This window comes from Halichondria panicea, chromosome 8, assembly GCF_963675165.1.
Source record: "Halichondria panicea chromosome 8, odHalPani1.1, whole genome shotgun sequence".
In the NCBI taxonomy this organism is placed as follows: Eukaryota; Metazoa; Porifera; class Demospongiae; order Suberitida; family Halichondriidae; genus Halichondria; species Halichondria panicea.
In genome coordinates, this window is record NC_087384.1 from 6011292 (window position 1) to 6029147 (window position 17856).

The 17856-nt window shown below is 41.9% G+C and overlaps 3 protein-coding genes across 3 annotated transcripts; 2 read left to right on the forward strand and 1 right to left on the reverse strand.

Annotated features, from left to right (window-relative positions):
• The first annotated feature begins 29 nt into the window (after positions 1 to 29).
• LOC135340369 (uncharacterized) lies at positions 30 to 8096 on the forward strand. The gene is made up of 8 exons (XM_064536697.1): positions 30 to 393; positions 449 to 511; positions 805 to 1142; positions 2052 to 4605; positions 4699 to 4845; positions 5083 to 5226; positions 5636 to 5991; positions 7470 to 8096. The coding sequence occupies exons 1-8, from the start codon at positions 66 to 68 to the stop codon at positions 8004 to 8006; spliced, it is 4467 nt and encodes a 1488-aa protein (XP_064392767.1). The 5' UTR covers positions 30 to 65; the 3' UTR covers positions 8007 to 8096.
• A 42-nt stretch (positions 8097 to 8138) lies between these two features.
• LOC135340387 (SANT and BTB domain regulator of class switch recombination-like) lies at positions 8139 to 15704 on the forward strand. The gene is made up of 16 exons (XM_064536724.1): positions 8139 to 8336; positions 8542 to 8972; positions 9089 to 9163; positions 9216 to 9283; positions 9438 to 9585; positions 9774 to 9906; positions 10117 to 10277; positions 10414 to 10500; positions 10554 to 10619; positions 10703 to 10874; positions 11216 to 11332; positions 11574 to 11993; positions 12254 to 12297; positions 12354 to 12430; positions 13959 to 14127; positions 15480 to 15704. Exons 1-16 carry the CDS (start codon positions 8187 to 8189, stop codon positions 15508 to 15510), a joined length of 2349 nt encoding a protein of 782 aa, XP_064392794.1. The 5' UTR covers positions 8139 to 8186; the 3' UTR covers positions 15511 to 15704.
• Positions 15705 to 16027: 323 nt separating this feature from the next.
• LOC135340438 (BCAS3 microtubule associated cell migration factor-like) lies at positions 16028 to 17707 on the reverse strand. Its single transcript, XM_064536790.1, has 5 exons — positions 17561 to 17707; positions 17228 to 17382; positions 17034 to 17165; positions 16772 to 16849; positions 16028 to 16566 (listed from the first exon to the last, which is right to left on the reverse strand). The coding sequence occupies exons 1-5, from the start codon at positions 17561 to 17563 to the stop codon at positions 16518 to 16520; spliced, it is 417 nt and encodes a 138-aa protein (XP_064392860.1). The 5' UTR covers positions 17564 to 17707; the 3' UTR covers positions 16028 to 16517.
• Positions 17708 to 17856: the final 149 nt, after the last annotated feature.

The window sequence follows — 17856 nt, forward strand, 5'->3', positions numbered from 1 at the left end:
CCACGCCCAACTAGACGTAATTTAACCCGTAATTTTTTATTTATAAACAAACGTCAAGGTACAAGATGGCTACAACGAATTTTGATACTCTGAAACAGAAGACTGGGGTAACAGACACCCAGCTAGACCAAAGAATTGAAGAAGATAAATTGTGGAGCCTGGCTGGTCTACTTGGCAGCTATGAAAAGTTTGTTAGAAGCCCAGTGTTTGGTCTCAATAATGCAGATGTAGAGGATCTGAAGGATTGTGCCTCCAAGCATGGAAATCAACAAGCCATGTATGAAGCTTTAAGGAAATGGGAAAACGTCATCCGTGACTTCACTTATCGGTCGTTGTTGAAGATTTTGATTAGTCTTCGTGAAGGAGCTTTGGCTGACCAAGTTTGTAGAATTTGTGAGTTTAATATTTAATATCTACTTTCTGTGTTTCATCATTTCTTGTACTCCAGTCATCCAGACACAAGCCAGTGAGCCGAATAAAGAAGACGCTGTGTCCTTGTCATCTGCACCAGGTTAGTATAGCTCAGTATGAAGTTAAAGTTCTCATGCATATAAAAGGCGAAACTGTTTCTGTTCACCATTTTAAGATTCTAGCCATACTTTTAGGCTTTGCTAAGCTTTATTGGAGCTTATAAACCCAGCTCAGGAGCAACAACCTTAGAATCTGGGATATAGCAGCTTCAGTGCCGGATGGGGGTGCTAAATCTGGGACAGTCCCGGCCATTCCGGGACAGTTGCCTTGGCACCTATGTATTAATCAGTTATAATTATATGCCAGTTGCAACAATGTGATGTTCTTATACAGCACTGGCTACTGGGCACACTGTAGGATCATCTTCTCATCCAGTGAGTGCAGTTCTTCAACGACAGATGGACAAATATCAGCTCACTACAGCCCAAGTCGACCATGAAATCCAGCAAAAAGACATACCATATTTGGCTGCTTACTGTGACAATGTGGAGATCTATGACGATGAGATGGAATTACGACGTAGCAAGCAAGATAATCACCTAGCCATGATCAAGTACTTGAAAATCTGGAAAAGTAAGAAACTCTCACAAGCAACATTCAGGGCCCTTCTGGAGATGCTAATAAAGCTGGAGAAAGAGGCGATTACTGACGAAGTCTGTCAGTATATAAAGGTGAGTGTTTGTGTGTACGTCAAGCTATTTTGAATGGCACCAAACCTTATCAATTGTATGGATGCATTGTACGTATGTCTGTCTAGCCCGTACTACACCAGAGAATCTGCCAGGGTCAAAAGACTGTTTCGCATTTGACATTAAAGTAAACAAAATATAGCTAGTATGAAATTTTAAAAATCAATGATTACCCTCGACAAACAAGCTGTAAGCGCGGGTATGTTATGATCTTTGAGACGCTTTTGAAACGCATTACTTCAAGCTATTGATGTGCTTTCAGGCAATTCTTAGAGTTAGCATTACGTGTGTTAATTACTAATGCATTTGAGTCGAAGAACCTCTGCTACTACACACTGCAATCAACATTGAGGGTAGTCGGCATAAAGTATGGGCGTGGTTGAGCATTCCTTATAATTGGTTGACAATAGATATATGCAAAGCAGGAGCACATTACAGAAGCAGCGTCTTACCTCGGGAATCGCATCTCGTGCAAGTTTGCAAAGTAATTGGATATGCTCCTCTTTTAGAATTTTCTGTAACTCACCAATGACTGTCTCTTCCATGATGTACCAACATTCATCAAAGATCTAGCTATTCATTTTAACTCTTTCTGGCTCACCCTAGCTCTCCTGCTGCTGCAGTACATATAAAATCCATTCATAATGATATTCACAGGCTGACCGCGGTCTGTAATATGTACACAGTACTTACACACTTTTCTTATAAGGCAATGCGGCGTTTAGGAAAACACACGAGATGCAATTTCCGAACCCATGCGGAGTTAGATGCTCCTTCTGTAATGTGCTCCTGGAAAAGCATGCATATACCATAATGTAGGAAACACTCATGCAACCCCTCAACGTTCTTTGTTGATTAGTTTAATTGTGACTGAAGTTTCATTCAATACAGGAAATTCCCACCACATTTGTTGGAGAGGGATCACTTCGAGAGATGTCCGTGGCACGAGGGCAGGAACACATTACTGAACAAGCAGTTCTGTCACCTACCACAGAAGTAGATGCCCTACTATCAAGCAATGGATTGATGTACAAAGACGTGAATAGGGAGTGCAGGGATGACCATATATTAGAGATTTCACAGCAGCTGGAACAATGGGAGCTAGTAGCAACACGGCTGGGATTAACCCTAGCTGAGATTGGAGCCATCAAATATAACAATCGGAGTATAGACATGATGAGATATAACACTCTTAAGAAATGGAAATCTAAGGCTCTACTCAGTGGAACAGCTACGTATCGAGTTCTACTACAAGCTTTGTTGGCTCTTAGCTGCAATGACTTAGCAAACCAAGTGTGCTCACTACTCAAGGAATCACTACGGGAATCACTACTCAAACAAAGGCAACAGAGGAGGATATTCGACGATGCTCTAAGAGATGGCGCAGTCACTGTGAAAATAACTAATGCTCTAATTCAAGGAGAAGCGGGTGTTGGAAAAACATGCACCAAGCGCATTCTTTGTGATCAGGGCCGTCCGAGCTCTAGAGATAGCACTCCTCTCGCCGATATTTCTGTTCATGTTAGAGATGTAACTGATGTCAAAATCCATTCTCAAAACAACAAATGGACAGAAGTGAATGAGGAAAAACTGCAAGACATTGTTGGAACTATGATTTCGATAGTTTGTAAAAATCGTTCGTTAAAGACATCAATCGATCAACAGTGGCAACACCGGAAAAAAGTACATTTCATTCCAGCTGATGATCTAGCTGGCAAACAACTACCACAGCCACTACCGGAACGAACAGTACCGAACCTATCTCTGAATGATGATGAACCAGAAACATTGCCACGGGCTGAATTTGAGTCACTGATTGATAATCTTCGGGATAAAGTAGCTGATTCACACCATCCAGGATCACAAGATGCACGAGAAATTCTAGGCTCCAACTGGATCTATTTAATCGACAGTGGAGGCCAGCCTCACTTCCACAATCTTCTACCTCATTTTGTGCATGGCATTAGCATTGCTTTGTTTACTCTGAAGCTTTCAGAACGATTGGACTCTCATTCTATGGTTGAGTATTACGAACATGGCAAACTGATTTCGACTCCATACCGATCACCTCTTACAACTATTGATACCCTCAAGTGTCTCGTCCGCTCAATGCAGTCTCATACTATCGATGGCGAAAAACCTACTCTTGTCATTGTAGGTACCTTTTTGGACGAGATCGAGAAATGTTCTGAAACTGTACAGGAAAAGAATGAGCGACTACTTAAAATTCTTTCACTAGAATTTACAGACCAGCTTTTCTTTTATAATGAAGCTGAAAACAATTTAATATTTGCTCTGAATGGAAAGGATCCAGGTCCTCATGAAGAAACAATCGCTAAATTGATAAGATCTGTCATCGAAACTTCTCCTTCTAAAGTTATCAAAATGCCTATTTGGTGGTACGTGCTGGAGATATCGTTAAAAGAAATGTCAAGTCGTCTGAACAGAAAAGTGTTGAGCAAGCAAGAGTGTCTGGAAGTCGCAAAGCAAATACATATCGAAGAAGATGCACTTGTAGAGGCTTTGAAATTCTTTCATGAACAACACATTTTTCACTACTATGTAGACATATTGCCTAATGTTGTCTTCACTAGCCCTCAAGTTCTCCTGGACAAGCTGACAGAGTTGGTCAAGGAAGCATACGATAAAAGGATTAAATCAACAACCACTACTGAACAGGCTCAAGTTGCGAAAGGAAAATGGCAGAAATTTCAAAATAATGGAATCATAACACTGGAGTTTGTTGAATACTTTTCAAAGCACTACGTGGAAGGATTGTTTTCTCCACCCGACCTCCTCAAAATATTCATGAATCTTCTCATTCTAACACCATTTTCGCCTACTGATTTCGAAATAGATTTCACATCACGTACAGCTCAGTACTTCATGCCTTCACTTTTGGATATGCTTCCACAAGACAAATTAATGGAATATCGTGTTGTGTCTGTTTTAGCGAGTCCGTTGTTACTTAGATTCCCTAATGGTTGGCCACGTGCAGGAGTGTTTTGTTGCCTTCAAGTTTATCTGATTCGTCAGTTGGGTTGGAAGCTTCTGCTTATTAGGGGAAAGCCGAAACTAATTGCTCAGAATTGTGTGATGTTGTCTCCTCCAGGCAGTAGTTGCCGGGTTACTCTGATCGACTCTTTTTCGATTGTTGAAGTACATGTCGAGGGAGACAAAGATGTTTGTTCTGCAATGTGTCCGACAATTCGAAATCAAATTGATACCGGAATACGTGCTTCTTGTCAATTACTTCGATACAGTGAGGAGCAACTACAGTTAGCTTTCTTTTGTCCTTGTACACTTTCTTCTTCACCACATTCTGAGGAAGTTCCTCATTTCCATGCTGCAATACTCTTGGAGGACGGCAATCAAAGATGCACTTTTGATGAGAGTATCACATCGAGGGTCCAGTCTGAAGAAATGATCTGGCTCCAAAATACAGGTGTGTAAGCATTATAATTGTATCTGCATAATTATAACACATCGTCTATGCTAATTATACAACAATGTGTATTTATTTCATCTTCCTATACAGCACCGGCTACTGGGCACACTGTAGGATCATCTTCTCAACCAGCGGGGACAGTTTTTCAACAGCTGATGGACAAATATCAGCTCAGTACTACTGCCCAAGCCAGTGAGCCGAAAAAAGAAGATCCTTCGTCTTCGTCACCTCCACCAGGTGTAGTAAATCAGCGTTTCTGTTCAGTATTCTAGCCGTAGTTCCAGGCTTGCTAAGCTTTATTTGGAGCTTATAGTAACCAGCTCAACCTTAGAATTCGGGATATGGAAAGCAGCTTCAGTGCTGGACGGGGATGCTAAATTGGGACGTACGGTCCCAGCTACATGTACAGTATAATTATAGCCTATTATATACATGTGTATATGCCAGTTGCAACAATGTCATGTTCTTATACAGCACCGGCTACTGGGCACACTGTAGGATCATCTGCCCAACCAGTGAGTGCACGGCTGATGGACAAATATCAGCTCAGTACTACTGCCCAAGCCAGTGAGCCGAAAAAAGAAGATCCTTTGTCTTCCTTGCCTCCACCAGTACCAGGTGTAGTAAATCAGCATGGATGCATAAAGCTTTTCTGTTTAACGTTTTAATATTCTAGCCATAGTTCCAAGCTTCCTAAGAGGAGCTTATAGTAACCCAGCTACATATATGAAAGGTGAATAGCAGTTTCAGTGCCATACGGGGGTGCTAAATTGGGACAGTCCCGGCTACATGTATGTATTAAATATCGTATAGCGTGAAATTTTCAAGGGGCTTAATTTTCGTTGTTTTCGTGGGTTAACAATCCTACATGAAAATGAATTCCACAAAAATTCACTATAAAATTATTGTGAAGGCATGGCTTTCGGTAAGCTGTCCAACCCACAAGAGTGCCTCGAAAATTTCGCGCTATACGGTATAGGGCCTATTGTATATATGCCAGTTGTAACAATGTCATGTTCTCATACAGCATTGGCTACTGGGCACACTTCTGCTCAACCAGTGAGTACAGTTCTTCAACAGCTGATGGACAAATATCAGCTCACTAATTCACAAGTCAACCATGAAATCCAGCAAAAAGATGTATCATATTTGGCTGCTTACTTTGATAATGTGGAGCTCTATGTCGATGCGATGGAATTATCATCTAGCGAGCAAAGTGATGTTTTGTTAAAAAGATTGGACGGTAACCACCTAGCCATGATCAAGTGCTTGAAAATCTGGAAAAGTAAGAAGCTCTCACAAGCGACATTCAGGGCCCTTCTTGAGATGTTAGTAAAGCTGAAGAAAGGGGAGATTGCTGACAACGTCTGTCATTACATAAAGGTGAGTGTTTGTGTGTGCCTAAATTTGTGCTTCGAGCTATTTTTACATCAATTGTGTGAGTGCACTGTATGTATGTCTAGCCCCTAGACTGCTTCGTGTTCGACATAGCTAGACTCGTAATTAGGCCTTACAACTGTAAAAATGTAGTTAACTAGTATGAAATTTAAAAATCAATGATACTCCTCGACGAACAAGCTGTAGGTGAGGGTATGAAAAATGTTGTGATCTTTGACCTTTTGGACTAAGTTAACGCTTTCGAAACGCATTACTTACAAGCATTTAATAACTTTAGTGCTGATCACATGATCTCCAGCCAATCAGCTTATCTGAAAGTAGTCAGGTGACCATGGATTAAATAACTTAATCCACACTTAAGTGTGCTTTAAGTTGGTTTGTTAATGCACACTTTTATCAAACAATCATAATACAAGCAGATTGAATCTGAATGTCATCATAATTATAATAATAATACAAGCAGATTGAATACGTACACAAGCAAAGCTGAAAAGTATTAGAAAGTTGAATGTTATTGTTTTGACTTGTTTCATGTGTACCGAATTGCTGACTTGACCATAGCATCACTTTTTCGTCTGGAGAAATAGGCTCAGCTTGCTTCGAAGATGTACGTACCTGTACCTAAGCCAGATCCATATAATCGGTTCATCAAAGGTGCTTCGAATATCATAGCGTTCCAAAAGAGCAAACCAGATACTCATTGCCATATAGTTTGCGCACAAAGTTTCCCATCCAGTAAGCCAGATCAACTGGAGGCCTATCCAGTATATAGTGGGATCGGGACTGTTGGTCAGCAGGAGAAATAAGTCGAGAACATGCCCAGTCAGTCCAGATAGCTTTAGATCGTATCTCCTTCTCCTTTGCATCAGTTACTGGATCTACAAACCTACTAAAACTTGCTATTACGTCTAGCTAGCTAGCTAGCCACCAGCAACTGATTTAAAATGTAGCTAGATCTAGCTGCCACGAGGCTAGAGCTCACGTGACAGCACTAAATCCTTTAGAACATACCTAGCCAAGTCACGTGTTTTAATCTGATGCACTCGGATGGCCTCTCGGTTACGTAATGCACTCGGCTGCACCTCGAGCACCACGTTAACCTCGAGGCCATCCTCAGCACGCAGATTAATCTTGGCTAGGTGTGTTCTAAATAATACTTAAACTATTGATGTATTTTCAGGAAATTCTTAGAGTTAGCATTGTGTGTGTTACGCATTTGAGTCGCAGAACCTCTGCTACTACACACACTACAAGAATCTTTGCAAAATCAAAGTTGAGGGTAGTCGGTAATATGGGCATAGTTAAGCATTCCGATTGATCACAGATAACACTAAGTAATGTTGCGATTCTATGCAAAGCGTATACACACTATAATGTATAATTTAGGGAACACTCATGCAACACCTCTGTTCTTTGTTCATTAGTGCTCAGCGAGATTGTGTATTTTGACTGATTCAATACAGGAAATTTCCACCACATCTGTTGGAGAGGGATCACTTCGAGAGATGTCTGTGGCACGAGGACATCATCACACTACTGAACAAGCAGTTCTGTCACCTACCACCGGCACCGAAGTAGTACGCCTCTCGAGAAAGCGATTAGTAAGAAGCGGAAGTGGGCGTGGGGACGAGGCTACAGAAATAGATGCCCTACTATCAAGCAATGGATTGACTTGCACAGACGGGAATAAGGAGTGCAAAGATGACCATATATTAAATGTTTCACTGAAGCTGGAACAATGGGAGCTAGTAGCAACGCGGCTGGGATTAACGTCAGCTGAGATTGAAGCCATCAAGGGTAACAATCAGACTGTAGAAATGATGAGATATAAAGCTCTGAAGAAATGGAAATCTAAGGCTCTATTCAGTGGAACAGCTACGTATCAAGTTCTACTGCAAGCTTTGTTGGCTCTTAGCTGCAATGACCAAGCCAAGCAAGTATGCTTACTACTCAAGAAATCACTAGAATGTCAACATAAAGTTCTTAAAATAGATAATTAGACCCCAAAAAGTTATATTGTGTGTAATGTGTGTTTGTTTGTTTTGCTTAAATGTATTTTTATCATAAGCCAATATTCAATAAGGAAACGGTCAGCTATTGTAAAAGTCAAAAACTGTAAAACAAAAAGCATTGCAAATAGTGGGAGGGGCTACCTTGCACATCCATTCCCAGATCAGAGAATGGCCTACCCAAGAAGTGGTCCAGCCTCTAGAGCAGTAGCTCTAGACCTCATGCTGAGGACCTTCATGAACTCTGCTGACTTTCACACCTCCAACCCCAGGATTTGGGACAACATAGCCAAGCTAGTGCCAGGAACCACTCCACAGCAGGTACTTAGTACAGTAGCTGCATTGCTATTGTATTTCAAGAAGTGCATTCTATTCATTTAGAGGTAATTTAGCTGTGAACAATTGTTTGCACCTAGTTATTTAAGATCTAGCTATAATTGATATAATCTAGATATAATTATATGCTCAAAGAAATAATTATTGCTTTAGAGCTAGTGTATGCATGTATGTAATGTTCACACTGTAGTGTGCTCAGAGGTGGGAAGAGCTTCGACTGACCAACAGTACAGTGGCTGGTGATCTCTCAGGACTGACTGCTACTGGTCGACCCATCTCAAGCCACGGTCGGAAGCAAATCAGCAAACTAGTCCGCTCCATGCTCAATCAGCCATCAAACAGACACGCCCACAACTCTGTACAAGATCACACCCACCACTCGACCTCTCGGCCACCCAGTGTGTTATCAGAACGCTCCAAGAGTTTCACTGAGAGCAGTCCTAGTAGACCCCTTACGGGGGTCGCTGAGAGAAATGGGGGGAATTTCGTAGCCAATTTCTGTCAGACGATGCTGAATGGTACCAACAGTGCAGCTGTGCTGAGAGGAGGTGGGCAGAGGAGTGGTGTGAGGGTGGAGGAGGAGGAGTCTGCCAAGGAATCTGCTGGAAATGCCGTAAATGGGTATGTTATGCAGTGTAATGGTAATAGATACAAGTGATATGATGTGTAGAACTTTCTATTTGGAATTAATTTTGTGTGTACTCCCACTTGTTTACTGGATCTCTTTCCTAATACAGGCCTACATCAACTCAAATATCAACTGAAGGATCAGCCACGACTATTGACAGTGGAGGCAGCTCAACCACCATCAAGTGAGCATAAAGTATTAATTAATGTTCATCACCTGATTTGCTCTCCCCATAGGACCACCACCTCTGTGGGTGAGCATGGACCTAACATGGTCATCCACGTTTGTGATGACGCAAAGAAACGTGAGCTCCATGTATGTGTTCTATATCTAGGCACACACACATGCAGTTTCATAATTATTACATGTACTTTCACAGTATAGTGCTATGTACATGCATGCTTGCATTATCCACATCCTGAAGAGCTCACATTATCCTCCCTCCCACTTCTTTGCAGTAAAAAAGGATTTTGTGTGCCCCCGTGAGATCCTAGTGAGGGAGATGCACTACTTTGCCGAGTACCTCTCCTCCTCTGATACACAGCTCTGGGATGAGGTGGACATCAGTGTACACTGTGACGTGCCTGTGTTCGACTGGCTCATGAGGTAAGGGCTGCAGTCAAAGTATTACTAGTACATGCGAAGGTTGGATCTCTATGCACTACTTATGGTAATAGTATTAGGCCAAGCTTACCATCAATGGCAGATATTAAGCGCACTAGCTATTATTTGTCTAGCAGAAATAGTCTCAATTAATGACAGCCCACACACATGCACGTACACACACACACTAGATACACAAAGAGAGGTCTGTCGGAGGGTCCGTGTGGTGAGAGACTGGAGGAACCTCAAGAGACCCCTGTCCTAAAGCCTGGAAACGCTATCTCCATCCTCATCTCCTCAGACTTTCTCAAGATGGACACTCTGGTGAGGTCAACTGTAATAAAGGTAGTCAGTGCAATCTAACTAGTACCGGTTACTTTCAAGCATAATTCCAAGACCAGTAATTAACTAGCAAGCTGAGCAATACATCTATACATGTACCCACTGCCAGTATTTCTATTTTGGTGTGTTTGCTAAGCATAGCTATATCCGTATGGGAGAGATTATTTTGATTGCCTATAACATTACCTCCAGGTCGAGTTGTGTCTGGATTATTGCCATGACAACCTATCGTGTGTGGTGGCTGCACCCTGTAACATGGGCTGCATCAAGGACAAGCTTATCGCCAGGCTGGGGTCAAAGTTCACTCCACTGGAGGCTGAGAATCTGGTAGACAAGAAAGACAAAGTAAAGAGGTGAGAAAAAGGCACAAAATGCACTCAAGTGTGTGTACACTTTCGTTCCAGTGTAAATTTTTAATTAGTCTTCATTATTGATGCCACTTGAAGATTATAATGTGTTTGTGTATGACTTGTACTGTGTTGTGTGCAGTAAGCTGTTCCTCTACCAGCTGGAGCAGATGTTCCAACCCTCCAACTCCACACCAGAGTGCCCCAACAGTGGGACCACTCTACACAGGTGAGTCAACCTTTAGGCAGTATTGAAAATTACGGTGGTTGTTTTTGTTGCAGATGCAAACACTGTCAGAAGCTACTCACAATACAACAGTATGATACTCTACACTGCATCACTGAAAGGTCAGTCTCAAGAAGTACAGGCATTGTACTATGCAACAAACAGTCTGCAAAATACTTCTAATATTCTAAATCTACCCTTGCAGGCTCACGGTGGATCGCACAGGGCGAGTGGTGTTCTCCCACGAGGCAGACTCATCCTGGGACATCAACAAACACATCCAATCATTGCAGAAACGAGAGGGGCTCACTCCTAGGGACATATACTGGAGGTTGTGGGGGGCCATCAACACACTCACCTGTGACCATTGCTGTCAGGTCAGTAGTGAGTACTGCAGAGACTGCTGCAGTGTGTAGTATACCACCTGATTTTTGTCGATTCTAGTTGTACTTTTCCTACACTGCATGTATAGGGGTCTCTTTTTAGGTGAGAATTATGCTGTCATAATGGACACCTTTATAACAATTATGAGAATAATAAGCAGGTTGAAAAGAATAATAGGCTGTTAACTTGACCATAAAAGAATAGCATAATAGGTAATATCTCAGAGCATAATCTGATGCATGTACATTGTACAATACTACATTGTATGAACAGGAGCTCATGACCTTCTGGTATGAATGATCTAATCCTCACACACCTCTTGTGTGTCCCCCAGGTGTTCCAGTGCTGTCAGCTGCCACTCTGTCTCTATCACCCTCGTCCTGCCCTGGGGACGGAGCACCTGTGCTGTAAGAGGCGGGTCAGCGGGTTATCCCCACTACCACACCCACAGGTGAGGGAGGTGTACATGTATGTAGCTACTACATGATGTTTATGTAATTAAACAATTACTGGCTACACATGAAGTACAAATCTGTTATTACCAACCTACAAAGTAATGTGTTTGCCTGTGCATGTTTCAATTAGCTGGCCAGCTAAATTGTAAATTGTACAGTGCTTGTCTATATATGAAAAAACACACATGTTAAATGCACTGTTTGTGTATGTAATTTCATCTCGACAATCCCTTACAGACTGGATGCACTTACCGTGATCACATGATATCTACACACTCCTCACACCAAGACCCAGTCTACACCATTCTCCTACAACTCAGAGACACTATTTGTGCAGAGCAACTTAAGCGCCTCTCAGAATCAACAGGCACTCCAAACGACACCTCCTCAACTAACCAAAACTGTCTCGAACTAATCTTACTTCGTAGTGAAGAGAGAAAACCTCAACACTCATCATCTGGGTGTGTGTCAGCTAGCAGCTTGTGTCATATGACATCATCAGTCTCGGCAGACAGTGTCAAGGTATCGTCAAGGCATCCTAGATTGCCACGGCAACAGTCACATGACCTGTCAGAGCTAGAGGAAGATGAGGATGATGACCCGGTGGCCAGATCACCACTCCCAGTGTCCACCAGCAGACACAAGAAGGGAAGACTGGTGAGTTTAGAGTCAATAGTGCCTATACACTAAAGATTGTCTGTATTTAATCAAGAGTTGAATGCATTGCAGAGCTTTAACACATACGTATCATTTAAAATTTCCTGTGAACTATTGGAAGCTTATAATTTTATTTTGACACTATATATGTATGGTATGCATGGCCTCGCAATTTCAGCAGCTAGCCTATTTTTTAGGTATTGTTACTTGTTAGTAATGTACATGCATGTATTTCAAGGTATTTTCTTATCCTCTCTTAGTATGGGACTCTCAGACAGAAGAACTCACGACAAGACATGGCACCGTAAGTGATCACGTGACTGTGTGTGTGTGTGTGCTGTGAACTGATTGACTGTGCAGGTTGCCCCCTCCTGTGGAATGGATTTGGGACAGTCGCAAGTCCCAGAGATGGAATCAGGACATGCAAAGGGAAAGTGGTGAGTGCCTGTTCTAGGCAATTTTCATTGTTCTAATACAGCGGACACTGTAGTGCTTTAAGTTTACATTTGTTCCAGGCAATACTTTAAGATACATTCAAAGCAACGTTAACGTAGCTTTATAGCTAGCAAGAGTGCTGCCGTGAGGATTAGCTATATATAGTTTTTAGATAGCTAGTGCAACTGTTTAGTCGCACACTGTACTAAGTTTCAAAACAATTTCCAGTCCGATAAATTACAGTACCTTGGTTTTTTCATCGATTATTAACCCGAGGCGCGTGGGCGGCCACGGGTTATAGTAGTCGTTTGGTTTGTTTGTTTGTTTGTTTGTTTGTGACAGGTGAATCTACTCACCTGGATGCCACAGCACTGCGTTTACAGCATGGATAGCCTTCATACAACAAGTTATTAATTTTAATAGTGGCAGAATTTCATGTTAAACCTTCGTTGTCAAATAAAAACGAGCAAAAGCTAAGAAGCTTGTGACTGGGTCTGCTTACCTGGATGCTCTAGCACTGCGTTTACAGCATGGGTAGCCTCCACACAACAAGTCAGTACTTCTAATAGTGGCAGCTTTCGGTGTTAAAGCTTCGTTGTCTAATAAAAGCGAGCAAAATGTAGCTTGAACAGAACTTGCACATGCGTTACTTATAACTGAAGTGATCCTGTACCAGGTCCAGAAACAATGGAACAGGGTCACTAAAGTAGAAAGCTGTATATACCAGGAACAATATTGGAACAGGGTCACTAAAGCAGAAAGCTTGCTTTAGCTGACTGGGATCCATGCAGGACCTGGAGCCATACTTCTCTGAGACTCCATGCTTCTTTGCTGTGATCCTAATCCACAGTGCATATATTTATAGTACTACTACCTGTTCTCAAATGTTTCAGCATGCCTCCAGTCTGGTTTAGTTTTATTGCTCCTGAGTTGCTGTGCAAGTCATGCATGATGATGATAACAACATCACTATAATTATGCACTGCATTATATCAGTCTTCTGGTTTCTTTATAATCATGTCACCAGCCGAGGGTTTGCACTTTAGTGCTCTAGTATTAATTTTGATTGATCAGTTTGACCATTCTAAGCCACATTGAAGAATCATGTAGTTCGTTCGAGCGCAGGTTCGAAATAGTCGAACTACCCTAAATCCAAACAAGGAGTTGAAAAACCAAAACATGTGCAGAGGACATCTTTTTTGGCAGCTATAGGGCACATTTTAATTGAATGCACTTTTTTAGCTTTTTTAAGAGACTCACCCTCCTCTATAATGCTGCTGTAAACGTTAACACTGCATATTTGAAACTATTTTGAGCATGTTTCAGCACAATGTATGCTAGTTTGCTGTACTGTGTGCCGCTCACGAAACTACTATTGTTCTCCCCCTCCACTACACTGCCTACACTGCATGTATTTTGTGTACTAAATCAAGATTAAAAGATCATGTTTCAGCAAATTTAACCATTACCATAATCATGTGCTATTACTACTGTTATCTCCCTCCACCCCATGCATGCATGCATCCACAGATGAGAGACGTCTGGCTGCACTGGAGGCCCACTTCTCTCAGAGGCTGACCCCCTCTAACAAAAGCCGAGAGGCTGGTATGGCCGGGGGGATGTTCTCACGGCTAGAGGCTCAGTTCAGAGCTCAGCAGACGGCAAGAACTCTACAGCAGGGACAACACTCCAGAAACATGTAAGTCTATACTACTGCATAAAGTTAGTGCATAGTAAGTATAATAATATATACAGTAGACTCTCGTTAATCCGGCCACCCTTGGGACCATGCAGCTTGGCCGGAATAGCGAGGTGGCCGTACTTCAGATAATAGACCTTTTTACTTAACTCAATGGAATGTGCTGACATTGCAATTAGTTCCAATGACTCACTGGGGGACGGAAGTGCTGTTGCCACGCCCATTTTACTATCAAATATGCATGAAAATGACGCAACTGCATTCTGTACTGCCATGTGCTTGATCTATTTATGCAAGACTGCATGCAAAATTGAAGTTTTAGCTATTGAATGATGCACGAGTGATTGTTAGCAAGCGCTCAGGAGAGGAGCTACAGCCCACAGAAAACAAGCAGTTATGACAGTAAATCCAACCTTCAGTGAACAAAACAAGAGTGGCAACTTGCAGTAATACTGTCTACATGGCTACAGTATGCAGTAAGCTAACATATAGCCAGGATTTGTTGCAGAAAAATCACTCTTACTGGTTGGATTACTGTCTTATCTGCTTGTTTTCTGTGGGCTGTAGCTCCTCTCCTGAGCGCTTGCTAACAATCACTCTTGGATTATTCAATAGCTAAACTTCAATTTTGCATGCAGTCGTGCATAAATAGATCAAGCACATGGCAGTACAGAATGAAGTTGCAACTAAAATGATCATTTTCATGCACAGTTGATAGTAAAAGTGGGCGTGACAGCAGCACTTCCGTCCCCCAGACTGCTGGAAAAGCTAATTAACTCTAATTAAATTCCTTCTACCGTTGTGTGGAAAGGACTATTAGCCGCGGCTTAAAAACGACCTTACCTCGAATCTAATCACTGATTTGCAGTTCTTGTCTCGAGGATAATGAAAGATAATGAATCATTCTGCTCTCTATTTAAGTGTAATCCAACTTTATTTACTAAACCACACCCAAAACATCATATCCGGCCGTAATACACAAATAAAATTACATTGAAAACGTTATTTGGGACAGCCAGCACTGGCCGGTAAACGGAATAGCGAGTGGCCGTACTTCAGGGTGAGTTTTGTGCAGTAAACATAGAGGTAGCATTCCGTGCCAAACCAAATGGCCGGTATATCGAGGTGGCCGTACTTCAGAGAGCCGGAATAGCGAGAGTCTACTGTACACGTACTTACTGTGGGGGCTATGTTCACACTACTACACATAATTCTTGTGCATTACCAATTCCAAATTGAGTTGCACTGTTTTACGTTTTACATGTGATTTTATTACTAGTATATTATACTGGCCATGCATGATGCATGCATTGATGCAGAGTTCATGTCATGATGTTTTCCTCTCCATGCAGGTCTCAGGGGTCCGGTAGAAGACGCTTTTAATGAGGACAGACTCAATCTACCTAGATTTCAACAAAACTAGTTGTTTGCCTATCTGATAAAAGCGGAGCAATTTTCTTTTCTTTTAACATCAATCTACGATCAAATTTTTTGTACATTAATGTTTGTAGATCAGTACAATATGGTAACGATGGCATATTGAATTCTTATAAATAATAGTTCCTGCTTCCTCCGAATTTTCCCCAGTCTCTGTATATGTACGTGTTTTAGCCATAATTATATGCATGCAATCTATACCCGATGCAATTCTATAGCATTTATGACAGTCTAAATTCCTATCGAGCCAACATGACTGCATGCCGGTATTTCCTACCTACTATATATAGCTAACCATGCATAGATGGTTACTCTTTACCGGTATACCTATATATAGCTTTAGAAGATGTCCCTTATCAGCTCATACCTCATCAGCTGAGTGGGTGATAAAACTCCCCAGGTATATTTTACCAATAAATCACTAACTTTCAGGGAAATTCCCTGGGTATTTTTAACAACAAGCTGTGTTATAAATAATATTAACCACCCTAATACATGAACAAAGATTAATAGTGATGCTGTATAATGTACAGCATATACAATATTATGCACAGAAATTAACGACTTATACTTTTTTGTGGGGGTCTTGGTATACTTTGCATGCATATGCGGTATTATCACACACTCTTCTTGAACGGCTAAAACGTTGACAGACAGAAAACTTTAAATAGTACAATAAAAAGTTTATGTTGATAGACACACACAAATTATTCAATCCGTATCGGTCCAACACTGATAGCTAGTGAAGTCTATTCATCTCCACAAGTGCTGGCATGCACCTCAATGGCATACTGCGGCAGCTTCACACCACACACAGGGCACTCCACATCCCTCACATTCATCACATCCCTCACACTCGTCACATCCCTCACTTGTCACAGCTTCTACACATTCCTCAACATCGCTGCCGTGGTAGCTTTCAGTTGCATCTAAGTCCAACTCTTCTGTGCCGGCTAACTTTTTCTCGATATTCGATTGGACGTTTTCACCAGCCAGGTCCATCTGCGATTGTGATGTATAAATCATAAGACAGGTGACATCATTGTAAGAATAACACATTACATGCCTATTGGCATTTTAAACAATAATGAGCTCCAGAAAACGTAGAAAACATTGCACTTGGGAGGTCATAAAATGTAGCCATGACAATGTCATGAAGGTACTAGACGTACAATACAACAATATTGTTATACATGTACGGGTGTACCTCGGTTTCCGAGAAGGCCAACCATCTAGTTCCCAAGGCAACGGGGTTACACGGGATACCCGACGGAAGAGTAGCTGTCTACAATGCATAGAGAGAGTGTGATCGTATGCGATAGCTGTACAGTTAGTCTCAATAGAGAGGTGGTCTCTTTAGGGAGGTCAATAGTGTGAGCATTGTAGGGACAGTACTAAGTGGTCTCAATAGAGAGGTGGTCTCAATGGTGTGAGCATTGTAGTCATGTGCTGATTCTATGGTACCTCACCTTCTGTTGCAGTGCACGTCGACAATGGGTCTAGTCTTGAAGACAAACTTCTTGACAGTGTTGTCCCCTCCATTGGTCCTCAGAGAGAGCAGCTGCAGTGTGAAGTAGGCCACCGTACTACCACTGTTGTGTCTGCATGGAGGGTATGTGTGTGTGAATAACATTAGTTCTATTTTCAAGAATTCAATCCTCACCTCCCCTTCTTGACAACGGCCATGATGGGTCTTGCCTCGGGGAACTTGTCCGGTGTGACGCCCTTGTAGCTCTGGGGGGTTGGCAGTAGCTTGGCAACTCTCGTAGTCTCCCCCTCACCACACAAACAGTACACTTCACGAGCATCGCCACCGGGCTGTGAGAAAGGTAACATAAATTATTATTCTAAGAATTCACACGATTTTAGTGGCAAGCAATGATTTTTGCAGATGACTTAGTCTTGTGGTCCCATAATCTTCAAGGAAGTATCTAATTTAGAGGGACAAAACTGTATACCAATAATCACAATTTGATGTGTCTAATACTTCACCCACCATGGCTGTCCATACTGCAAACCCATTGGCCAAGCCCAGTATCAGCAGTAGGGGATTTCCCCTCACACCGTCACCTAGCGACGCATCATTAATGTCACATGACTCAAACTGCACCCACAACACACGCTCCCTCTTATCGCCTTTAGGTCCAGATACTGTCTGTGAGGGTACAGAAAGCTAGGTGTAATACACCAAAAATGTTATGGGAGGTGATTACCGCCAAAATTAGCAGTTAAAAAAATGATGCTGTTTTTTAAAATGGTGCTGTTTTTTTTACAGAGGGTTTTAAAAAAATA